Here is a 23,695-nt window from a genome sequence, read left to right on the forward strand (position 1 = left end):
TGTCTTAATGCCCATCAATCTAGTTGCGGATGATAAGGGTGAATGACCATCTCTACAACCATTATACAAAGGCTGTTTTCCTGCATTCAACATATCAAAAAATCTCCTCGATTCTGCATTGGGTTTTTTCCCTCTATAATGATCATTTAGCATTTGCTCAGTACATACACCATAATCTACATCCGTTATTGGTTCTTCTAACCTATCAACAGACTGAGGTTCGCTAGTACTACCATATTCATAACCATTTTCCCCATAAAGATACCAAACCTTATAATTCTGTGTAAATCCTCTCATATATAAATGAGTCCAAACATCCCATTCCATTAAAATCTGATTATTATTGCAGGAAGAGCAGAGACATTTTAACATATCGGTATTTGCTTCCGGTTGTTGTTGAACAAGCCTCATGAATTTTCTAACACCTTCTGTGTATTCTTCTGTAAGCAACTTGGTGTTTGGATCCAAATGAAGTTTATCCATCTAAGAACGATAATAATTTCCATAAGACATGATTTATTTTTGTTTTGGATTTGTAGTAAAGAAAGTGAAGAGAGAATGAAGTGTGAATGAGGGGAATGAGGGGAATGAGAGAGAGCATGTATTTATAAAGGAAAGTTGTCAACATAATCGACGGAATACCGTCAAAAATCCGTCAAAACGTTTTAACGGTCAAGATTCGTCGGAATTCCGTAGAAACCGAACGGCTAAATAATTTTCATTGGAATTTCGTCGGTATACTGACAAAATTTCGACCAATACGAAAAATTCAAAACATCTAAAAAGATTGCGTAACATATATTTTTTTTCCTCGGATTGTGGTCGGAATTGCGTCGAAATTTCCGACAACGTTTGTTTTGTCGGAGTTTCATCGGACATTTCCGACGAAAGGAAAAATATGCATTTCGTCGGTATTCGGTCAGAAATTCGTCAGAAAATTTCGACGAATTTCTCTGCCGTAGAAAAGTTCGTCAAAATGTTCTGTGTTTTCTTCTAGTGTATACTTTCGACTTCATTTGAATGAGAAATGATATATATCTGTGGATTACACAATCTTTAGAAAATTAGTTTGCTCAATTTTATATGTGTATACCTCAATTTCTTTTAAGACAATTATCCTTTTGCCCCTTTAAAACTTCAAAATTTCCATTTCCAAAAAAAAAAATTAAAGTCTATGTACTCCATAAAATTCAACTGAATGGATATTTGTATGTAGATTGGTTTTGTTTTTCATATTTCACTAAATTACTTGATTACTTAGAAAAATTAATAAAATGTAGTTATCAATTATCATGATAATGAGAAAATCTGCATAAATTTAGTTTACGCCTAGGGATTCCAGATTTTGTTTTTCAAGAAAAGAAGAAGAAAATCAGCGTAGACGAGTAAAAGCATTACTTTTTGTTTGAGACTTGTACGGCGTTAACCGTTACTATTTTAGGAAAAGAAATTATTCCATGATGGTCAAAGAAGCTGCCCACGTTGAACCACACGTGCAATTTCGGGAGAATCCAAACAGACCGATCTTATCTCCAAACTCCAATTGGTCTCTTTTTTTTTCAATTGGTCTTTAAGATACCATCACTATCCTATTCCCATTTAACAGTACACATCTATTTCGATATACACAGTTTATCTAACAAATTTTGAACATTAGCTTTAAGCTTTACGGCCTACAGGCTACAGCTGTACATGACTACTTCAAACATTGCATCTTGGTAAATTTCATTGTACATAAATATATGCACAAGTATCTCGTGCTAAATTGTTTTATGTCATATAAATAGTTTTTTTTTCCTAGTACAAGAGATATACTAGTGGTTTAGGCTAGACATCATCACTGATGAAGATATGAATTTGGTCATGTACTCTAGCTATTGTTAGCGTCAGCGAAAGATAACAAATCATCTATTGTTTATTTTGACGGCGTTTATAACAAACGATGAAAGATACCCATCTACATGTTCGTTTGTTAGTTACTAGTTCATGGATATATATATGTTTATGAATAACGCTTGAAATTTATAGGAAGAAAGTTTTTTAAGTGTTAGTATTAATTAAGGATTTGTCGTATATCTCCCAAATTTTTGTGTCCCGGATGTCGTCGCTAAAATGTGTTATTGTTGCTGAAATAGCTTGGATAAGTTATAATGAAACGATCCATCACCACTTTTTGGCATAAAAGAAGTGAAACGGTCACGCGGTTTCTTGTGTTATCGTTATTGTTTGTCGACCAATTATCAAATATCGTAATCTGTTTTATAAAAATCAGAAGGTTGGAAAATTGTATCTTTGAGTACAAATGATATGCAAGTGGAACCTACGCCTAACACCCCACCCCCCCCCCCCCCCCCCCCCCCCCCCCCCCCCACAATTTACAATTCTTCTACACTATATCACTATATTACTTAATTAATCTGATACTGATACACAAAAATAAATCGTCTTATGTCACCGTTACACAATTAAATAAACCCGAAAGCATCCTGTTGTTCATCCGAGTACCCGAATCCGTTTACCGGGTCAGCACTGAAACCCTCAGCTTGTTGCTGCGTCTTATTGTCTTCTTCATTTGTCTTGACACTTTGAAAATAACCACCACCGTCGCCGTAACGGAGACGAGGAACATTATGACTCGGTGTAAGTTCAGGGACCGAGTTATGCCCACCATAGCTTGGCCAGTCAAAGCTTGGTTCCCTAGCTAAATTAAGAAACCCGGTTTTCTGTTCGATTAAGCTCGGTCTATGACTATGGTGAGGAGGTGCGTTTGATGAACCGGCCGCAAATCCCAAACTTCTGTTATCGATCTCATGTAACGACTCGAGAACATCATTATATTGATGAGAGGAAGATGACGTCGACGAATCATTGTTGCTGTATTCTCTTCCACTTGTCATTGGATTACTATAAACCTGTTTCTGTGCGCTTGATTGCTTCTTGTATATTCGGCATAAAACCCAATCATCAAGCTGTGAAAAAATATATTTTCTAAATGATATTAAATAAACAAAACAAACTAATTTAGTATATTTTTTTTTTGAGTTTACGTACCTTGGTGCTTCCATATCTACGGGAGGGTTCGATGAGACGGTACTCATGCATGATCCAATTAGTTTTGGTGCCTTTTGGTGCTTTTCCTACATAAAACACCAAAGCTTTCTTGATCCCAACTCTTCTTCCCTCAGTCAATATAACCTTATCCGTACCGGTGGCTTTCCAGTAACCTGACCCGGCAACCCGGTTAGGTCTCGACCCGTTAGGATATTTCCTATCCCTCGGGCTGAAGAAATACCATTCTTTTTCCCCGAATAACGCCTTACCTACAAAACCAAACAACAAGAATTAGATAAATTACATCTACCTATAAATAGACTCTTTGGGTTAAACCAAGCTGGTTAAGGCAACGTACTCGGTAAGACCCACGCGTCGAACTTATAAAGATCGATCTCGGCTATGAGCTGGAGAGAGAAGTCATGACCGGCGGCTTTTCTGCATAGATATTCAACCATCAACTCTTCGTCCGTCGGGTAAAACCGGAAGCCCGGTGGTAAACTTAGTTGGGCCAACGGGTCGAGTTCTTGGATACCCATTCTCTTTTCTTTATATTCTCTCGGACAAATAAAGTATCTACACCTTTCTGATACGGCGTTGAACTTTCTTGTTTTTTTGTTTTGTTTTGTGTATTTTTCACATTCAAGATTTTGAAACTCTGCTACTTGGGAGTGCATATGTATATATATATAATATACGTAGAGAGATTCAACACCGCCGCCTAATCTTCGTTAACGTGCAGCCTCAATATGTGTCCCATATCTTTGGGTTTATCATGAAACGTGGATCAATTTGAGCGTCGTGATTTATGCCATCCCATGGGTTCGTTGAACCAGAAACCTATCCAAGAAAGTTGATTATATTTTTACGTATTAGTATTACTTTGACCAAAAAAAATAATACTAATACTTTGTATTACTGACAATTTAATTTATTACTTTGTGTGTACGTGCGTGTGACTGTAGCCGCCTTGAATGATTTTTACCGTTTTCCCAAATGTTTTATTTATGTTCTGGATCAATATTCAATATTCACACATTCAAAATCAAGATTAGCTGATTGTTTAAGATTTTATTTTCCTGTAATTTACGCGTTATATTTCTCTGACAATATACGAAAAGTACAAAGGATTCTACTTCCTTTTTAATGGGTGTGTGCCAAATTATTTTATTTAGTCAAGAAGAAAAGACACGTGTAAGTGAATGACGGGGTGCGAGTTCACGAGATGGTAAGATGTAGAACATTTTCATACGGATTAAACTACGACGAATTGACATGTGCTTTGCGATTATAGGTTGAGTTAGGCGAGATATTTTCCTCGTCAAAAAGCCATTACGGATGAGAGAAAGACGAACACTAAACACAAGCTAATGATGCAGACTCTCCATTTTTCTCTAATGTTTTATTAATCAGATTGTAAAATTTTTGGTTGACTGCAACATCAGGTCAGTTTGTAATATAGGTCCGAGCAAATTATCCGAAACCAATTAACAAGAATTTTACTACTAGGGTGTTAGGTTTAAAAGAAAAAAGGAGAACATATGTATCTTGAATAGCTTTTTTTCTCTTAGAAAATTATGTGGCTTGTCTTTCATGATTTTCTTAACACTAGATTCACTTATATATGAAATATGTATGTGAAAACTGAAAACAAATAACTATCAAAGTTTTATTTTATTAGAATCTTGTATTCACAAGTACATGATGCTATAAATAATTCAAGCGAATAGAAGAATTAATGAATTGGCCGGGTTTCTTTTACTAAAAAGCTTTCGTGTCACGGCGCATCTAGTGTAAATTAGTTCCATTGACATTGTTTCTCTTCGAATAAGATCCACCTAATGATAGAGAATGGACTGGTCAAAGTTGTTTCTCTTCGAATATGGTTTCTCGTTTTCACGATGAGATCATGCATATAGCATAACGTGAGTGTCATGCATATAACTTAATGTGTACACACTGGAAATTAGGCAAAAAGAAAACACTGCATAAAGAATCCGATGACGTGGATTTCAAGATGGTATAGGTTGCAACCTCTTAGACTATCTCCAATGATTAGAACCCATCACGAGTAATGATTAATTTAACTGTAAATTTTATAATTTGTGAAGTTTAAATTTTTTGTAATTTGTCATCTCTAATGGTAAAACCTTTTTAAAGTTCTTAAGACAGAAAAAGACAACAAAGAAAAAAAAAGCAAAGGAGAGAGAGAGACACACACAAAATGAGCTAATAAGAAAATGATACTTTAGAGGTTCTTACCAATTTTAAAAACTTTGTTTTAAAAATCCATGTCTGTTAGCCTTTTGTTTTCTTTTATTTATTTTTTAGGTTTTTTTAAAGAATCCTTCCTTAAAAACCTCCATTGTAGGTGCTCTTACGTGTGGATGTAAGTAATGGCTGGTTAAATAAACAATGACAACACCAATATATCCTTAATAAATTTCCCAAATTTTTGTTTGTTTTATACTCCTTCCGTTCCTTAATGATAGACTTTTTAGAAAAAAAATTATTTTAGAAAGATGTATTTTTTGTGTGTTTTTATGATAAAACTGTAAACTTCAAGAAAATTAATTGATTTTACTGAACTATTATTGATTAAAAGTTATTAAAAATTGAAAATTATAGAAAACGATACATTTATTATGGTAATTTAATGTGTTTTTTTTTAATATGTGTGAAAATACTACAAAATTTATCTTTGTGAAACGGAGGGAGTATATTATAAGGAATTTCATACTTTTTTTTGTTTGGCTGTTGAGTCGGTAGATTGATCTCTATCTCCACGAAAAGTTACAATACTCAAAGTGAAATTTGAACTCAATCTGTGATGCTGCTTTACGTTTCATTTTTTTTTGTTTTTAATTATGTTTTATCATATAGAAGTGGCTCATCTGGAGCATATAGAAGTATATATGAGCTCCATCCATAAGCATAATCCAATATATGACATATCTCAGCTGATAAAAGCGACGAGCGTTCTTAAATCGAATAGGTCTTATCTAATTGCTTTTTATATAGGCAAAGAACTTATATAATTTCTAATTAAGCTAAACAAAGAATAATTTTATATGATTAAAAGTGAAAAATGTTTTTTTTTATACTTTTCTTTATGGGAACAGATTTAAAGCAGTAGTGAATATGCATGAATTCAAATTATTAACTTAGTGATAGCAAACAACAAAGATTAATCAAAGTATCTAATCCAGATCAAAAGGTACATCGATAAATATTCTACACCCTATAAAGCTAATTAACATTCTCCTCAAGTTGGAAATATACATGCATCATATTGAAGGTACCAAGTTGTGCATATTACATCTTTTCTTCTTCTTTTTGTCAACTATCCATTTTACTGGATCATGTTATGGTCAGATATGATGTTTCTTCGGGAAACACGGTTAAAAATAGCACGCCTCTGATTCTACATGTTTTTGCTAACGTATCCGTCCAAACATTTCTACTACTGGAAATGTGGAACAGACTCACACTCTCAAATCCCTCATATTATACATTTTTCATATTCTTAAAAAGAAACGAAACAAGGAATCCAAGGATGAAGATGAACATTAGAGATCAAACCCCTTATTTATCGAACTTTATCTTATCATAAAGGTTGATTTAGAAATATATAGTTTTGTTTGGTTGAAATATATATATTACTAAAGAATATATTGTAGGGTAATAACGAATTTGTTTCCCTACAATAGAGTTACTCTATAATAAAGCAAAATATAAAAGAAGAAAAAGCCAAATATAGATCTTTGACAATTACTTCATTTCAGCAACGTGCTATCTCACAATTACACAATTTTTTTTTTTATATTTCATTCTAAAATAAAATAATTCTATTATAGAATTAAGTTTTTTCTAATGGTTTAATTTACAATAGAATTACTTTATAATATAAAAAAATATAGAATAATATTTTTTTTTTACTTTATATTTGGAGTAAACCATTGAAGCAAATCTAACTTTATAATAGAGTTATTTTATTTTAGCATGATAGAAGATGATTGACACAACTCCAATTTTCAAAATGCATCGTAAAGATAAGTTTCTTCAACAATAAAATTGCCATTACGTATACTGTAAATGGGTTTAGACTATAATAAAGGAATTAAATGTCGAAAGTCCAAATAGCCCATCTTCATCTCCTCCGAGCTCATCATAAAACTCCTCATCAAGTCCTTTTTTCATCAAGACCAAACAAATGTTTCAATTCTCAAGAAACTCAGTCATAGCAAAATCTACGTCCAATGGAAAGGACACTACTATATATACAGAACATACGGCACCGTATATGCAGATGAGATCGAGATGCAAATGCGCATACATGATAAACCAAACACCGTTATTGGTGTGTCCACAAGAGACATAGTATAAGATGATGATAATACAAACACTAGTCCAAATAATTTGGAGAATAAAAACATATAAAATTATAATTATAGCTAACAATGTAAAAATGAAAAGATAATTTTGTTTTCTTAAATTGAACAAAAAAAACACAAGAAGAATCTTAATAAGAACATCAAACCCATACTACAAATCACAATCAAACTTCTACCTCATAAACGATGAGCGATCCAGAAACTTTGAATTCTTCTTCATAACTTCCTTTGGTTTCTCTTTTTCGCTGTATCAGAACGGGCAATGCCATGATCATTACGTGAAGCTGAATCTTCAGTTAGTGAATCCACATTAGTAGTGGTACTGTTGGTTTGGTTGTTTTGGAAAATTCCCAACAGGTTCTCTGGAGTAAATGCATCTCTCGAATACTTCGTCTCTAGAATCTTCACTATCTCCGAACTCACCAAGTGTCCTGGACGCAAATCTACACAATCTTTGTCAAACCCAAGCCCAAATCTTTCAACAAACAAGCTCCTTATGATTTGCAGCTCCTTAAGCTCGCCGATTCTTGATGCAGCAAATATCAGTCCGGCCATTGCTTCTTTAGTTTCTTCTGGTAAGAGATGGACATCGCTGGAGAGATAAACATAAGTAATTAGGGTTAGGGAACCATTCAAGTTTTTAAATGGTACCGTGTGTCACAAGTCATGGAACAACTAACCTTTGACGGTCCAAAGGAGAAAAATTCTGTAATATAGATGTGCAGAAGTAGTCGACTTGATCATAAGCTGATAACATTTTCTCGTCCTCATAGATTTGCCTCGTCTATGGTATGGAAAATTTAATTGTCAGATAAGACAACTAGTGATCCTCAAGATATGGATCAAATAAGAATACTTAAATGGTGACTAAAAGTGGTATATATAATCAAGTGAAATATTGGTACTGGACCTCCAAAACCTCGTGTATCAGCATGAGATTACATACCTTACGACGTGCTTCCTGTAAGCGATCGCTATCAAGGAGCTTAGCGACATCAGACCGGGACTGTTTAACCATACAGTCTCTTCGTCTCCGATGAATCTTGACGGAACATTGCAGACTCTGGATATGGAGTTTGCTACAAATAAGAAAGACAGCAGATTAATCAACACTTAACAATAAACAAAACCCTTTATCGTTTAACGTAAGTAAACTAAGTTTCTTACCACTTTGAAGCTTGTCGGCATCTTGAAGAAGGAAACCAAACAGCAAAAACATTACGAAAGCATCCAGGCTTCGGTTCTTTATTCTTGGCACACCCCGTTTCCTTCATTTTGTTGGAAGGTTGAAAGAGCATTTTTTTTAAAGACAGATATAATAATGAGATGTTAATGTATCTACAGAAAATAAAATCGATTATATAATTACACTTATAAAGTGGAAAGCTATTTAGTATTATGATTTATTTATGGTACTAAATCTGGGAAACACGACTTTTCTTTTCCAATATGGAATGTGAAAATACTCTTGTTGGACCAACAAGAAAAAGAATGTGAAAATCCAAATACTCCGTCTGTTTCATAAAATTACATAGTCTAGAGAAAAAAATTGTTTCAAAAAGATCTAATTTTCAATACATGTTTTATTAACTAATTGAAAATTTAAAAAAATCCATATAAAGATAGATGCTTAGCTTCATCTTCCCACAATTTGTGTAAATAGAAACTTCAAAAAATTATTAAAATATTTTCAATACATGGATCTTCTGACATTGCAATGAAGCTAAGCATCTATTTCCAAAACACTTTAAGAAAATTTCTTACTGTATCTTTAAATATTTGTTATATCTAACTCTTAAGAGACTTAATGAAATTAGTGGTCATATAAAGATATACATATATACATTTCTAAAAAAGAAACATAAATTTAAATGATACATCTCCACAAAAAGAACATATATCTTTTTAAATTTTTTTGTCACTATACTTAACTAATACTCCCTTTGTTTTTTTATATATGACGTTTTAGAGGAATTTTTTTGTTCCAAATTATTTGACGTTTTTAATTTTCTATGTAAAATTTATGACTAATTAATGCTAGATGACCAATGATATTATAGTTTCTATTTTATTATTGGTTAAATTGTGGTTAGGTAAACAATTAATAATGTTTTTATTTAGAAATTAAATATTTTTTAATCTATGTGCATAATTCTAAAGCGTCATATATAAAAAAACGGAGGGAGTAACTAATAGGTAGTAGTAATACGCACTTTCCGTAGGATAAAATATCTAAAAAAAAATATCTATGAAGATACAATTATTACATAAAAAATACAACAATATAAAATAAATTTTGGACTGATTAATTTACTATATTCATTTACACTTAATATTTAAAACCAAAACCCACAACTATATTATCATATCGAAACCCCACATTAATTGCTGCTAATGAACAATTCGTTTGCCAACAACAACCCATCAAAATCACTTTAAATACTAATCATGTTTTTAATATTGATAGTCATGTAAATAATTATTCGATATTTGCATACTTATAATATCACAAATTAAAAGAACGTATTTAATCATAAAAAATATTGAGAAAACAATAACTACAAACATAAAAGATTAAGGTTTGGTAACATCGGATTGAGCGGTGCGGGACAAACGGTTTGACTGTAGTGCGGTTTTGACAGTTATAAAAACGTATAGATATATGATATATGTAGAGATTTTTGGTATTGTTGACTACGGTGCAGTGCGGAACGAACGTTACCATTCGGAACCTAAGGAAACTTATATCTAAACTTTGTAAGCAAGCTATCTTCAGATTACCTTAGTCAAAGCTAAAACATTGTTCACAAGCTATATATTACTCCATTCGTTCCAAAATAATAGATTTTTTAGTATTTTCACGCATATTAAAAAAATACATTAAACTACTATAATAAATATATCATTTTCTCTAATTTTTAATTTTCAATAACTTTTAACCAATAGTAATTCAATAAAATCAATTAATTTTCTTAAAGTTTACAATTTTTCATAAAAAACACAAAAGAACATCTTTGTGAAACAATTTTTTTTCTAAAAAGTCTGTCTTAATAGAATAGAAGGATTACATTCGTTAAGCGATCACTTTAAATATTTCTATACTTATCTCCGGTTCAAATAAGATATGAAAATTTATATAAACATTCCTCGCAAGTTAAAAAATTATGTAATTAGGAAAATATTAATTTTTTTACATTAATTAACATATTCAAGGAAAGAAAAATACGAATATTTGATTTTGGTTTAGACTAAATCAATTTAATTTGGTTTATGGTTTAAATTATGTAGTTAGCGAGTTAAAATACAAGCAGTTTGAAATAATTGATGAAAAACTTAAATACCCGTAGATGACTTTTTCTATTGTCTGTATAGTTTCAATCTTCTATATTCTATACTATTGGATTCTTGAAGATAATAAGTGGATTTTTGTAAAGTGCACAGTGAATATGAATGATTCATACTTTTCGAATTGATTAATATGCAAAAAACTTTCCTTCTTAGTACAAACTTTTCAATAATAAAGTATAAGTAAAAAGTAACATACGTTCATAGCAAATAGATAGTTATGACTTGTGAACAGCCGGCTAAGTAATGAGATATAGGGGCATGAGAGGGGATGACCAACTGTGTCGGTTTAATAAATTAACAACATTTACCGTCAACTGTTATTATCTTAGTTGCTACTTGCTACGATATCTATGTCGGTTTAATAAATTAACAATATCTATCTATCTTATCTTATTTTACCAAAAAAAAAAAAAACTGTTATTATCTTAGTTGCTACTTGCTACGTCGATGGGAAAGAAAGATCAGAATAAAGAGATAGATGTTTAATCCCTTTAATCTATTACTACTGATTGGGTGAACACTTTGTGGGCCTTTTACATGCCCATTTCTTGTGTAACTTTCGGTCCATTAAAATTTCGGCCCATCTAATAATAACATCAAAACGTTGCCGTTCTGATCGTCAAACAAGCTAAAGCAGCTTGTCCCGTATGTTTGACTTCTGTCCTAAAACCCTAAAATATAATTTAGCTGCTGTTTACGCAAATAGAAAGAACAAAAAAAACAAATGGGGAGGAAGAGAAAGCACAGCGAGACCGAAGCGGCGGCGCCGGCGAAGAAAGACGACTCAGCTGCGGAGAGACCCAAAAGGACTCTATTAGGTTGGAAAGACAAGAACGAAGATGCTGAGGAATCTAAAGCCAAGGCAGCGTCTGGGTTCAGGAATAAAGAGAAGGTTCTCGTTACTTGCTCCCGAAGGATCAGTTTCAGGTATAGGCATCTGATGCTGAACATGGTGTCGCTTCTGCCTCATTGTAAGAAGGATAGTAAGGTGGAAGCTAAGAGCAGTAAAGGTGCTACTCTTAATGAGCTTGTTGAGCTTAAGGGCTCTTCTTCTTGTTTGTTCTTCGAGGTAAAGCTTCCATCTTTTTAATACCTGAGTTCCATAATCATGAAACTGAAGGTGTTGGTATGTGTTTGTTTGTTTTGGTGTTCAGTGTAGGAAGCATAAAGATCTTTACATGTGGATGGTCAAGTCTCCTAGTGGGCCCTCTGTTAAGTTCTTGGTTAATGCTGGTAATGTCTCTCCAGCTCCTCGTACACTTAGCATATTTTAGCTTATGTTTTGATCATCTCTGATGATTCTGAATATGGTGTAGTTCACACAATGGAGGAGCTGAAACTCACTGGAAATCATCTGAAAGGGTCACGCCCTCTCTTGACCTTCTCATCCAATTTTGATAAAGATGTACACTGGAAACTTTTGAAAGAGATGTTAACACAGGTTAGTTTTGGTTGTTTATGCCTTTAGAGTTTTGACATTCTAACTAGTTTTTTTTTTTCCTGTCTCTTGCAGGTTTTTGGAATCCCTAAGGAACATAGAAAGTCAAAACCGTACCATGACCATGTGTTTGCTTTCTCAATTGTGGATGACCATATATGGTTCCGTAATTACCAGGTTGGCTTAACATTATTACCATCTCAGAGATCATTTCCTTTTTTTTTAAGCTTGAGTTAGCTAAGTGAAGGTCTGTTTTTATTATCACATTGTAGATATCTGTGCCTCATAACGAGGCTGACAAGGTTGCAAGAGGTGGTCTTGATAAAATGACTCTTGTGGAGGTACATGGATATGATTATTAGTAACAGCATTTTGCGTTATTCTTATTAGTTGGTTCTGATTGAAATATAATTTTGTTGACAGGTTGGTCCAAGGTTTTGTTTAAATCCGATTAAGATATTTGGAGGCAGCTTTGGAGGTCCAACACTATACGAGAACCCATTCTACGTATCTCCTAACCAGGTACTTGGCTTCTCTCGTCACATTTTACTAATGCACATTTTAATCATATGAAATGTTATGCTAATTTATTTTTGTTCTGTCAGATCCGAGCATTGGAGAAAAGGAATAAAGCTGGGAAGTTTGCAAAGAAAATAAAGGCAAAAACAAGAAGAAAGAGGCATGAACTCTCCAACCCATTGGAGCCTGATGAGTTTGCTGACATGTGGAAGGATGATGAATGATCAAAGTTCAATCAAGTCATAAACTTCACATTCTTTGTCTCTACTGTTCCTTGTTCTGTTTTCTTCTCTCCCTCTCATGGATCAAAATGTGTACTTCTTTTTCATGGAATTAACAATTTCAACGAGTAAAGAGTTCATTATTTGCAATATAAAAATGCCTTTGCTTCTTTATTGATGTCTATTTACACAAAATAAAAGGAAAATGCAACAGGACAAAAGAATAACTCAGAGAACTGAACCAATTAGAAGAAGAGATCAACGCGAATTAGCGAGAGCCCAGTTAGCTTCACTTCCTCTCCTAGGGATGGCACTAATCTTAGAACAAGCATCCACTTTGAAGTTAGCTCCACATATCACACCTTCACTGTCAATCCTCGGCATCGCCTTCATATTATTCTTCGGATGTTCAAAGCTCTTAAGCCCTGTCTCACTGTGAAACATACACCCTACAACAAAATCACACAAACATCAGACTCTCAAATGTTGTTTCTTATATCACAAGCTTTTGTGTCCTTTGCCTTACCAGTAGGGAAAGGAGCAAATGATTTAGCACATCCTTGCTTTATGATCTTCACATCATCAGACATCACAACAGATCCATCTCCGGAGATTCCCCAGTAGAGGCTCTCTTCTCCATCAGAGCTCAAAGCTGAGAAAACAGAGGAGGTCTGAGTATCGTAGACGACAAAGGCGTAGCTTCCTTCGAGACCTCTAAGGACTTGATCTGCTGGGTAAGGACCACGGTCACGGAGTGTTCGGTAAGCTTCGATCACAAACATGGCCTCGCTCGTGTTCTTCCCTGTGAGTCCGTACTGCCGGTTCAACGTGCAGAGATTGCTCAATGTACCAAGAAACATACAGTAGACTCCGTCTATCCCACAGAACAACCTGAAACACAGATTGTCAGAACCAACATGTCTGAATCTGAATCTATGATATGTGTGTATATATGATATTCTCTGTCTTTCAAAGAGAGTAATTTTAACATTTTTTTATTGTTATATAAAAAATTTCACTTTAAAATTTCATTGCAATTTATAGCTATTTTGAACTTAATATTAATTACAAATTACATTAATTTATAAATAATTTAAACTATTGGTAAGATAAATGTATTTATTAAAAACATAAATACATTTTAATTATATTTTAATCTGTATTAAAAATGTAAAATGCTACTCTTATTAGTGAAACGGAGTGAGTATATGTATACCTCTGGCGAAGAGAGTTGTTGGGGCGGGAGTAAGCTAAGACGGCGGAGTGGCCGAAGTTCATGGAGAAAGCGGTGTCCTTGTGGAGTGAGAGGAAGTCGGAGAGAGTTTCACCGGGAAGTTTTGGGGTTTTGCCGGAGAAATGGGACGCCGGGCTGTTGAGTTCCTCTGGTGGGTGAGCAAACGCTTTCTGAAATATTGCCAACATTTTGATCAAAGTTTGAATCTTTTGTTGTTGTAATGAGGAGAAAGTGTTTTGATGTAAGAGAGTATTTATATGGGGTGATTCTACGTGATGCTGACTTGGATTTTAGTTTTGGATAAGACCCATCTCTGATTCTCTGACCTGTCCGACGTGTTCTTATCCGTTTCTTTTTCTTAATTTATTCTATAATCATCTGTCTTTTTTTTTCAGAATCTAGTAAATAAACTTGTAAACCCAACAATTTATTTAGATTGTTTAATCAGACAGGCTATCTTTGGAATGATATGATCTCTTAACGTGCTACGTTTGAAAAGTACCATTAGGATTGGGATATATGATTATACGATCTCTGTTAATAGCATCATTTGATATTTGTGTCACAAATCTTGATGTTATGAATCTTATGATATTAGAATAGGCCGACACAAGTTGGCAGCCTTGCATTATCTAAAACGTCACTAGTTGGAATATATTGTTTTTTTTTCATCTCATATTCCTTTTTTCTAGAAAAAAAAATGTTTCTATCTAAAAACGTCACTAATTGGAGTATTTGACAACTATGAAAGAAAAACATAAACTAATTGACAATGGTAAAATTCGTTTATGATCAACCTAATTTAATGTGATATTTTAATTAATTGCATCCTAGATCATATAGGAAAATGACAAGGTAAAGTTGGATCCACCACAAGAACGGCCACAATAGAGAACATTAATTAATTTCAACTATTTGTATCAATATATTCAATATATATAGATATTATTTTGGTAAAACTTATTTTCGAAAAATCATTAAGTATATAAAAACAAGCTTAATTCACACCAGAAGTATTTACGATCCACAAAACCCGAAATATCTTTGATACAATCTCATGACTCAAAAAACAAAAAAAAAATCAAACTGATACAAAATCATACAAAATACACTGACCAGTTAATCCAATCTCAATCCAGTTCATACAATTGTTTATTTACGTTTAGGATCAACAAACTTGACTACGAGAATGGCCACAGTGGAGAAAGATCTCGGTTGGCTCTAAGCAGGTACGAAGTGAGTCGTGACCAAGCTGTGCTCTTTCATTATCTCCAAAACCAAATATGCGACCACCTTCAGTGACAACAATGGTGTGGTACAAACCGGTGCTAACTTGAGAGACACGGTGTGGTTTCAGACTCTCCAACACTCTCGGCCTCAGGACTTTGTCTGAAACTCCCCTATCCGGAAACCCAAGGCTTCCAAAACCCATCCACCCAAACCCATACAGCACTCCACCTTCCACTAATACAAACGTCTTCCTCTTTCTTGCACACACCTACAAGCCAAAGCAGACTCATGACTACGACATTTCTAAAACCGATACAAATTGAACCAAAACCTCACTGAAGTAACCGAGATAACAGAATCTAAAACCGGATCACATATTAGTTCCCTTAGAAAACATATTAGGAAGAATGTCTGACCTGGACAGCAAGGCAGTTGTTGAGACTGACCAAAACTTGAGGAGTGATCTTGTCGTTTTCGTCTCCATGGCCTAGAGCACCGCAGTAACCTTTACCCCATGTGTAAACCTAAGCGTTTTAAAAGAACAATCAAAACAAGATTCTTCTAATTTCTCAAAACCAAGATTCTTCTAACAAAGAACTTACACGGCCATTTGAATCAAGTGCTACGGCGTGTTCATCCCCTGCAGAGACACGAAGTATATGAACACCTTTTCTTTTAAAAGCCTGAATAACACGTGGCTGGTGCTCGTCCTGCTGCTCCCCATGACCAAGACAGAAGCTAGAACCAGAGCCAAAGGAGTAAACCGAGCCATCCTGCGTCACAGCTAGCACATAGCTCGGTCCCGTTGCAATTTGCACCACAGGGCCAACGCTTTGGAAAAATTCAACAGCTCTGGGTACTGGACTGTCCAAGGTATCGCCATGACCAAGCTGTCCATGTGTGTTTGATCCACATGTGAACACACGCCCTTCCCTTGATAGAAACACAGAGAAGTGCAGCCCCGCAGCAACCTGCTTACAAGGAGTTCCTTTCAAAGCCTCAACTAGCTTAGGCCTAAAAATTGGACGGCTAGTATCTAAGTGACCACAGCAATGCGATGAGTTATCCCCACATGTGAGAACCTGAACCGCATTTCAAAGAGATAAGTGAGTATGGAAAGCAAAAAAAATATACTTTCTAGAAACAGAAGCTGCCAACGAACCTCTCCAGATTGCAATACAAAAGCAGAATGGTTCTGTGTGGCTGAGACCTGAGCAACTTTAGCAGAGAAGGGGAACTCTATAGGAGTAAATGCTACACATTGAGTAGTTTCTGGGCCATGAGCAAGCACACCAGATAAACTCGAACCACAAGAGTAAACCTTTGAGTTGTTGATTAGCAACGTGTGATACCTCCCTGTTGTAACTTGCATCTGAAGAAAGCATGAAAAAAAATGCACCTGAGACTTCTAAACCAAATCAATCCTAGAGTTCCCTATACCTAAGACTACTTAGTAAAATGAAAGTTAACCAATTAAAAAAAGCAAAGAGAGAAACAAAATGAAACCATACATTGCCTGCAGAGGTTTGATCCACAGACTGCAAGAACCTCAAAAGCCGCTTCCAGTTCCCCTCACAGTTAGCAAAGAGCTCTTTCTGCGTAGCCAAACCCATTCCCGCGTACACAGGATGCACATAGCAAAGCCGAGACGCAGCGTAATCAGCTAGTGATCTGAACTTCAAAGGGTACAACAATCCAGAGCTCCCTCCAAAAACCTTAGAGGTCAGTTCGAGGCTAAGTAGATCAACAGCGTTAAGCCGGCCAGAGGTTAATACCTCCAAGATCAAATGAGAAGGGAGATCCTCTAAGGAAACCAACCAGTTCCTCTCAGCCATTTTTTTAAAGAACAGAGTTTCAAGCGACCACCGAAATTCACCTGAACTCAAAACAGAGAAACAGGCAACAAAACCAAAGAAACTTTCGATCGAATACCAAACACAATCAAGAGGAGCAGAAGAGGAAGAGGAATGTGAAATGGGTGACAGATAACCTGGAAAGCAAAAGCTCTTGACTTTATCAGTTTGCCACTAATGAAATCAAAAGTCTAAACCAGAGTTCTTTTTCTTATATAAGAAGAATGGTGCGAAGACGTGTGAAGAGGAATAAAAAAAAAAGAATTAGGGAGAAATCAATATCTTGCTTCTTAAGCTTTCTTCTTTTGTGGCGATTCTTCCTCTCTGTCGAGTTCGCAGAATATTTTGAGAGGCTTGGTCGTTGCCTTGACACTGTTTTTGTCTTTTAAATTTTTCTTTTCTTCATAATCTGTGTTTATTATAATAATTGGTAACTTAGTTGCCACCATTTTTTGGTTTTATTAGTTAATAATGAAAGAGATTATAAAATTTAAATGATTATGTTTATTAAATTAAATTTTATTGAAAAATGTTAAGCATAGTAAATAATTCATTTATAATTTTAAAATTTTAATGTATAAAAACCTAACTATAATTAGAAAGAATCTCTATAATTATATATCAATATATATTATACTTAAGTCTTTTATAATTGTATAATCTCAGTTCATCCTTCTATTAAGCCCACCACCATAATCACTCTTTATTTTAAAAATTAAGAAAATAACACACTATAATACAAGCTTGGCCCTATTAAAAACTCATTGTCAAAGATACATCCATGAAAATGCAAAATACAGTTCCAGTTGCCTGCTTGCTTCTTTACATAATACTATTCCTTCGCCACATTTAATTTATTCAGAACTTTATTTGGGATAAAGTTGGATTATTCAATTTAACGTGAAGCTTTTACCAAACCAAAATATACTTTAATCTCATTGTCAGACTTTGTGTTCTCCATGGACACAAAGTTTAGTTGTGCATCTCATTTGACATGGGTGCAAGAGCTTCGGTCATGGTCCCTTTATCTGACATGTGTTTGTCTTGTCCTGAAACGAAAGGAGGACAATGGGGACAGTTTGGTGGTTGGTATATAGGTGGATGGTAGTATGGCACGCTTGGGGTGCACCCACCGGTTTGGCATCCTCCACCAGTACCAAAGCCAGGAACCGTCACTCCCGGAATCGTAAAACCGGGAATGTGGGTGCCTGGCACAGTTATGGGAGGGATTGTTGTGCCTGGTACAGTTATGGGAGGGACAACTACACTGGGTACACCAGTAGAGCCACTTCCTCCTCTACCGATACCAATCCCTTCCCCTGAACCACTACCTCGTCCAATGCCTTCACCAAATCCCCTACCTGGGGCTCCCCTGACAGGACCGCAGTTAGGTTGGCCATACCCTGACCCTCTTCCTTCTCCAATGCCAACACCTGAACCATCACCATAGCCAATTCCTTCTCCAAAGCCACTGCCTCCACTAGAGCCAATTCCTTCTCCAAAACCACTGCCACCACTAGAGCCTATCCCTTCTCCAAAACCACTGCCTCCACTAGAGCCTATTCCTTCTCCAAAGCCGCTGCCTCCACTGCCATAACCAACGCCATAGCCATATCCCATAGGCTTAACTGTGTGATCAGGCTTCTCTATGCCATCAATCTTCTCTTTGTCATTAAGCTTCTCTTTGTAATTAGGCTTGACTATATGATCAGGCTTCTCTATGTCATCAATCTTCTCTTTGCCACCATCATTAAGCTTCTCTTTGTAATTAGGCTTTACTACATGATCAGGCTTCTCTATGTCATCAATCTTCTCTTTGTCACCATCATTAAGCTTCTCTTTGTAATTAGGCTTTACTACATGATCAGGCTTCTCTATGTCATCAATCTTCTCTTTGTCACCATCATTAAGCTTCTCTTTGTAATTAGGCTTTACTACATGATCAGGCTTCTCTATGTCATCAATCTTCTCTTTACCACCATCATTAAGCTTCTCTTTGTAATCAGGCATTACTTTATGAGCATGCTTTTTTTCAGGATCAGGTTCTTCTAGCTCACGCCACATGGATTGCAGTTTATGATCAGGCTTGACCTTGTCCTCAGGCTCTTCTGGTTCACCCCACCACGCGGACTGCGGATTATGGCCAGGCTTGACTTTGTGGTCAGGTTCTAGACTGAACAAGCCATGATCTTGCTCCCTCAAACTAACCTTCCCAGGCTTCACTACATGGTCTAGATCCTTAAGAATCCTGCGTGCGAAAGTTGAACTGAAGAAACATAGTAAGAGGACAAATCCAAAGCATTTGCCTTGGTGTCCCTTTGCCATTTTATTTTCTAGAAAATAAGTTGATTCTGCTGTACATTCCCGAGTAAAGAACCACCTCATGGTTTTATAGTATATTAGATTTTACTTTAAACAAAACACATCCCTTAAACGCAAAGTGCCTTTGCTGAAAATACGCAAGAAATAAAGGGATTCACAAACTTAGCATGAAGAATATTAAGGAGATTTTCTGGGATAACACAAATTGTATGTTTACCAACTTCAAGTTTTGAAAACTTATTAAGATGATTTGCCCAACAAGAAAGTACTCCATCCACACAAAATCTTTGGAACATGATGTTATTATATATGACTAAAAGTTGGTAGAACCTTCAGCCAAAGCATGTGCACTGTTCTGTATAAACCTGAACAGTCATATGGTTAACAAACAAGGTATGTCTAAGATGAGATGTGGAGAAAACAGATTCTAATCTCTAACAACATTAACGGTTGCACAGCCCCATAGAATCCTCATTGACCACTTGTAGCTAATAACTCCTCTCTAATCACCAGTAAAAACGCAAACTTTATGACTGGAAAACATCAAAAAGGAACAACAGTTTCAGGTTTTGTCAAATACAAAACAAATTTGATAAAGAGTAAAAATATTGGAGACTTAGTCAACAATAAACAAAACATAAAGGACCTACATACAATATAAAAAACCTTTAGACACTCCTCAGTCCTCATGCAACCACTGACCATGATGTCTCGTTACTTAAACTGAAAAATTGTTTGTCATCGCTGGCAAATTCTCTCTCTTGTCCCCTTCTTTCTCCGTTAGACTTAACAAGTTTGGTCCTTTCGATAACCAAAAACCCATTTCAGAGTCTCGATTGAATAGCCCTCCCTCCCTCCTCCTCCTCCTCTGTACGGCTCCGGCGTTTTAGGCAAAGCGAAAACTCTTTGGCATTTCTGATTTGCTGCAAAGGCATTTCCTTTTGGTCTATCTCCGCTTCATTATAGTTAAAAATCCTGTCTTTTACAAGCCCGTGTTCTGCTTTTAGTTCCTAGTCAAAGATTGAAACTTGAACACTGTTCACTCAGCATTATAGTAACTGAACAATTTGTTTTGCAGTGTGATTTTAGAAAGAAGAGATGTCAATGGTTGCAAGCTCTTCGCACAACGATCAAGATTCAAGAAGCTTGCAAGTGCTTCTCGATGCTTTCGGCTCTCGTTTCTCTCTAGATGACATTACTGCTGCCTACCACGAAGCTAGTCAGAATGTTGATGTGGCTGGTGAGATTCTCTTTGCCATGACTGAAAAGACTACTGAGAGTGACCAAGTTGAAAAGAATGAAGCAACTCATGCCAAAGCCAAAGTATTGAGGCCAAAAAAGAGTTCTGTATCAGTTGGTAGTGTTTCAAGTGTTATCGGTAAGGAGTATGTTAGAACCAGACCTGTATGTAATGCTCGCCAAGAAGCGAGTAAACCGGTGAAAATAGACTCAAAGGATATACCAGAAACTGAGATGTGGTGTCAAGAAAGCAAGGAGGCAATAAACATAAGCAGGGCTCCAACTGAGGTTGAGGAGTTTATTATTAAGATGCTTGGAGAAGGCTTTCAAGCTAGCCCTGAGCTCATTCACCAGATTCTTGGTAAGCAGAGTTCTCTTCTTTCTTTCCTTGATTAAACTTCCTTTTCTTCTTTAATGGTATTCATGATGCTAAAACTTATCTGCTTTTCCAACAAACTATCAGGCGTATGTGGCTATGATGTGAAGAAGGTAAGCCAGTTCCCTTAGCTCTGAGATAAGTAATGTATTTTTGTTTCTTTAATTTGCTTTTGCACATTCCTTTGTATTCATCTTATAAACAAATATATTATATGTTTTACCTTTTCTTGGCTAAATCTTATTATATTTACACATATCTTTATTTACACATGTGACCTTTATAGCTGCATCACTCTTTTTTATTTGAGTTACTTTGACAATTCCTTTTTAGTGTCTTAATACTATTTGCTGGCTAAAGTTTGAGATAAAATTGACTTTTCAGTCCTACTGTCTCCTCTAGTTTTGTTCACTTGATTGTCTCCTCTAGTTGTGTTCACTTGATTGTCTCCTCTAGTTGTGTTCACTTGATTGTTATTGGTATCTCTATAGCTCTTGGCATATGGATCCTGTGGGTATTTCTTGGATCTTTGTGTGTTTAACTTCTTCTTTTGTGGCATCCACTCTATTCTTTAATTATATTGCAGAGTACAGAGAAGCTACTTGACTTGTCTGATACCAAGAAGCTTGCTGATGTTGGAATTTCCAATGAACTTGTGAGCTTTTGCTATATGACATTCAGTTTTGGTGGTTGTTATAGAATGTTTTTCTACTAAATCTGACTCTGATTGGTTAACTTGGTCTATCATCTTCTTCTTCAAGATGTCAAAAGTCGATTCTCAAAGACAGGGATCTACATCCTGCAACCAAGTGGAACTTTCTCAGGGGTACGCTTTTTTCTTGTCAAATCTTTGTACAAAATCCTTCCCCTTGGAAATTGTTTTGATCTCTTTCTCTCTCTGTGATGATACACAGTGATGGAGCAAGAAACTTAACAGGTTCACAGGAAGGAGGTAAAGACAACTCTGGTCTTGAAAAGGAGGTTTTAGAAGCTTTGTTCTCGTGTCCAGAAAGATATGAGGAAGTGCCAAAACTAACTCGGCGATTTAGAGAAATGAGAGGAAGAGCTGCTGGTCGTCCTGTTATTAAACCTCTGGAAGACCCTTTTCAAGAGGGAGTTGTCACTGTGAAACAATCGTCACATACATCTAAACAAGGTAAAACCGTGTCAGAGTCTTTACATGTACGTTTATTTGAGTTTAAATCTCAAGAGTTTACTAAACTATCTCTATGTCTCTCACTTTTGATAGATGAAGATGATGAAAATGAATACAAGGCTCATCGTAAAGCAGTGCACGAGAATTTGCATGAGATGAAAGAATACTACGGAGCTGTAAGTCTTTGAGATCATAAAGGAGTCATGTGATTGTTGCGTAAGTAAAACCTCTTTCTCTTTGGCAGGCGGTAGAAGCATTCTCCAAAGGAGAAACCGAGCGAGCACAGAGACTAGTGGAAAAGGTAAAAGAACTTTGTGGTTGAATGTGATCTCTCTGTCGTTCTTGTGTTAACTATTTGATATCTTCCACAATACACAGGGACACTTCTTCGGACAAAAAGCTCGGGAAGCTGATGACAAATCCATAGCAAAGATGCTTGAAGTCAAGTGGGTTTAATTTCACAACCATTTATTTTTCAGTCTTGTACTTTAACTTTGGCAAAAGGTGTTGAGAAAATTCAAAACCATGTTATAGGGAAGACAATGTTTCCACTTATAAGGAAGATGAGGTAGTATTAGTGAATGTGAATGAGCTCGAACCAAGGGAAGCTCTTCGTCTTCTCAAACTCCAACTTAAAAACTTCACTGGCATTCCATGTACGTTTTCACTCTCACTAAACCATTTTTGTCTTTAGCATAAACGAATCTAATCTGTTTTATGGATTATGATTCAGCTATCAAATGCCTGAGAGTCAAATTAGGTGACAACAAGGAAGATTCCAAATGCAAACGAAGGGTACCTAATAACTATCTTTGCTCATATATCTTCTTCATCTCTAAAACGAACTTTGAGTTGAGTTGGTTCACTTTGTTTTCTTAGCATACTGCAATTGCAAAGCTGCTGGAGGGTGAATCCATTGCCTGGTCTAAAGAAGATGATGGCCTCGTGTTGATGATTCGTATTGATGAGATTGACCCTGAGAAATTGAGTTTTGCCAAGAAATAAAAACACCATTGGTTCATATCCTTTTGCTTAGTTCCACTACAAAATTTGACTATGATGTTTCAAACAATATTCGTATGTAACAAAAGCAAAGAAGCATTTGGCAGAAATATAATTTTTTGGTTTATCAAGTCATCTGACATTATTACAATATGCTTATAATGTTTTGGGGTGAATCATACGGCACACTCCACACAAAGGTGGCCAAAATTACTCTACCAACATTGGGATATCTGACTTGAGAACCTGTGTTTGCCATTCTGAATCAGATAGGTTTGGCACTGCACCATCAAACAAACAGTTTTTAAATAC

At 35.5% G+C, this 23,695-nt stretch overlaps 7 protein-coding genes across 8 annotated transcripts; 2 read left to right on the plus strand and 5 right to left on the minus strand.

The window, feature by feature from the left end:
- Positions 1 to 2,370: 2,370 nt before the first annotated feature.
- LOC106349514 (NAC domain-containing protein 55-like) lies at positions 2,371 to 3,694 on the minus strand. Of its 2 annotated transcripts, XM_048739204.1 has the most exons (4): positions 3,410 to 3,694; positions 3,207 to 3,320; positions 3,052 to 3,137; positions 2,371 to 2,969 (listed from the first exon to the last, which is right to left on the minus strand). In XM_048739204.1, the coding sequence occupies exons 1-4, from the start codon at positions 3,588 to 3,590 to the stop codon at positions 2,466 to 2,468; spliced, it is 885 nt and encodes a 294-aa protein (XP_048595161.1). In that variant the 5' UTR covers positions 3,591 to 3,694; the 3' UTR covers positions 2,371 to 2,465. The 2 variants fall into 2 exon arrangements, with proteins under 2 accessions (XP_048595161.1, XP_013644954.2); XM_013789500.3 differs by having other exon boundaries at positions 3,052 to 3,320.
- Positions 3,695 to 7,661: 3,967 nt separating this feature from the next.
- LOC106367935 lies at positions 7,662 to 8,719 on the minus strand. The gene is made up of 4 exons (XM_013807808.2): positions 8,613 to 8,719; positions 8,392 to 8,524; positions 8,126 to 8,229; positions 7,662 to 8,037 (listed from the first exon to the last, which is right to left on the minus strand). Exons 1-4 carry the CDS (start codon positions 8,717 to 8,719, stop codon positions 7,662 to 7,664), a joined length of 720 nt encoding a protein of 239 aa, XP_013663262.2.
- Positions 8,720 to 11,457: 2,738 nt separating this feature from the next.
- On the plus strand, positions 11,458 to 13,123 carry LOC106349498 (ribosome biogenesis protein BRX1 homolog 2). Its single transcript, XM_013789477.3, has 7 exons — positions 11,458 to 11,862; positions 11,948 to 12,026; positions 12,110 to 12,234; positions 12,307 to 12,408; positions 12,504 to 12,572; positions 12,655 to 12,753; positions 12,837 to 13,123. The coding sequence occupies exons 1-7, from the start codon at positions 11,518 to 11,520 to the stop codon at positions 12,972 to 12,974; spliced, it is 957 nt and encodes a 318-aa protein (XP_013644931.1). The 5' UTR covers positions 11,458 to 11,517; the 3' UTR covers positions 12,975 to 13,123.
- On the minus strand, positions 13,115 to 14,450 carry LOC106349502 (stem-specific protein TSJT1-like). The gene is made up of 3 exons (XM_048739239.1): positions 14,188 to 14,450; positions 13,498 to 13,862; positions 13,115 to 13,420 (listed from the first exon to the last, which is right to left on the minus strand). Exons 1-3 carry the CDS (start codon positions 14,391 to 14,393, stop codon positions 13,230 to 13,232), a joined length of 762 nt encoding a protein of 253 aa, XP_048595196.1. The 5' UTR covers positions 14,394 to 14,450; the 3' UTR covers positions 13,115 to 13,229.
- A 739-nt stretch (positions 14,451 to 15,189) lies between these two features.
- On the minus strand, positions 15,190 to 17,691 carry LOC106380710 (ultraviolet-B receptor UVR8-like). Its single transcript, XM_013820535.3, has 5 exons — positions 16,947 to 17,691; positions 16,598 to 16,807; positions 16,038 to 16,517; positions 15,852 to 15,959; positions 15,190 to 15,703 (listed from the first exon to the last, which is right to left on the minus strand). Exons 1-5 carry the CDS (start codon positions 17,268 to 17,270, stop codon positions 15,374 to 15,376), a joined length of 1,452 nt encoding a protein of 483 aa, XP_013675989.1. The 5' UTR covers positions 17,271 to 17,691; the 3' UTR covers positions 15,190 to 15,373.
- Positions 17,692 to 18,301: 610 nt separating this feature from the next.
- Positions 18,302 to 19,613, minus strand: LOC106380703 (period circadian protein). The gene is given in 2 exon segments (NM_001316060.1): positions 18,302 to 18,381; positions 18,383 to 19,613. Coding segments are annotated over 2 exon segments (1,311 nt in total).
- Positions 19,614 to 20,195: 582 nt separating this feature from the next.
- On the plus strand, positions 20,196 to 23,514 carry LOC106380693 (putative nuclear RNA export factor SDE5). The gene is made up of 12 exons (XM_013820514.3): positions 20,196 to 20,575; positions 20,689 to 21,210; positions 21,313 to 21,338; positions 21,812 to 21,880; positions 21,987 to 22,051; positions 22,140 to 22,381; positions 22,475 to 22,557; positions 22,626 to 22,682; positions 22,760 to 22,827; positions 22,916 to 23,037; positions 23,115 to 23,176; positions 23,261 to 23,514. The coding sequence occupies exons 2-12, from the start codon at positions 20,709 to 20,711 to the stop codon at positions 23,384 to 23,386; spliced, it is 1,422 nt and encodes a 473-aa protein (XP_013675968.1). The 5' UTR covers positions 20,196 to 20,575; positions 20,689 to 20,708; the 3' UTR covers positions 23,387 to 23,514.
- Positions 23,515 to 23,695: the final 181 nt, after the last annotated feature.

This window comes from Brassica napus, chromosome A1, assembly GCF_020379485.1.
Source record: "Brassica napus cultivar Da-Ae chromosome A1, Da-Ae, whole genome shotgun sequence".
Lineage (NCBI taxonomy): Eukaryota > Viridiplantae > Streptophyta > Magnoliopsida > Brassicales > Brassicaceae > Brassica > Brassica napus.

Bases quoted from the DNA above. Each gene is read 5' to 3' on its own strand.
- LOC106349514 (XM_013789500.3), bottom strand. From the start codon at position 3,590: ATGGGTATCCAAGAACTCGACCCGTTGGCCCAACTAAGTTTACCACCG. The intron at 3,321-3,409 runs GTACGTTGCCTT...TTGGTTTTGTAG, and splicing joins CGACGCGTGGGTCTTACCGA to GTAAGGCGTTATTCGGGGAA. The intron at 2,970-3,051 runs GTACGTAAACTC...ATTTTTTCACAG, and splicing joins GTAGATATGGAAGCACCAAG to CTTGATGATTGGGTTTTATG.
- LOC106367935 (XM_013807808.2), bottom strand. From the start codon at position 8,719: ATGAAGGAAACGGGGTGTGCCAAGAATAAAGAACCGAAGCCTGGATGC. The intron at 8,525-8,612 runs GTAAGAAACTTA...TCTTATTTGTAG, and splicing joins TGCCGACAAGCTTCAAAGTG to CAAACTCCATATCCAGAGTC. The intron at 8,038-8,125 runs GTTAGTTGTTCC...TTATCTCTCCAG, and splicing joins TCTCCTTTGGACCGTCAAAG to CGATGTCCATCTCTTACCAG.
- LOC106349498 (XM_013789477.3), top strand. From the start codon at position 11,518: ATGGGGAGGAAGAGAAAGCACAGCGAGACCGAAGCGGCGGCGCCGGCG. The intron at 12,573-12,654 runs GTACATGGATAT...TTTTGTTGACAG, and splicing joins ATAAAATGACTCTTGTGGAG to GTTGGTCCAAGGTTTTGTTT. The intron at 12,754-12,836 runs GTACTTGGCTTC...TTGTTCTGTCAG, and splicing joins TCTACGTATCTCCTAACCAG to ATCCGAGCATTGGAGAAAAG.
- LOC106349502 (XM_048739239.1), bottom strand. From the start codon at position 14,393: ATGTTGGCAATATTTCAGAAAGCGTTTGCTCACCCACCAGAGGAACTC. The intron at 13,863-14,187 runs GTATACATATAC...TCTGTGTTTCAG, and splicing joins AACAACTCTCTTCGCCAGAG to GTTGTTCTGTGGGATAGACG. The intron at 13,421-13,497 runs GTAAGGCAAAGG...ATTTTGTTGTAG, and splicing joins ATTTGCTCCTTTCCCTACTG to GGTGTATGTTTCACAGTGAG.
- LOC106380710 (XM_013820535.3), bottom strand. From the start codon at position 17,270: ATGGCTGAGAGGAACTGGTTGGTTTCCTTAGAGGATCTCCCTTCTCAT. The intron at 16,808-16,946 runs GTATGGTTTCAT...TGCTTTCTTCAG, and splicing joins ATCAAACCTCTGCAGGCAAT to ATGCAAGTTACAACAGGGAG. The intron at 15,960-16,037 runs GTAAGTTCTTTG...TAAAACGCTTAG, and splicing joins CACTTGATTCAAATGGCCGT to GTTTACACATGGGGTAAAGG.
- LOC106380693 (XM_013820514.3), top strand. From the start codon at position 20,709: ATGTCAATGGTTGCAAGCTCTTCGCACAACGATCAAGATTCAAGAAGC. The intron at 22,382-22,474 runs GTAAAACCGTGT...CACTTTTGATAG, and splicing joins GTCACATACATCTAAACAAG to ATGAAGATGATGAAAATGAA. The intron at 22,828-22,915 runs GTGGGTTTAATT...ACCATGTTATAG, and splicing joins GCAAAGATGCTTGAAGTCAA to GGAAGACAATGTTTCCACTT.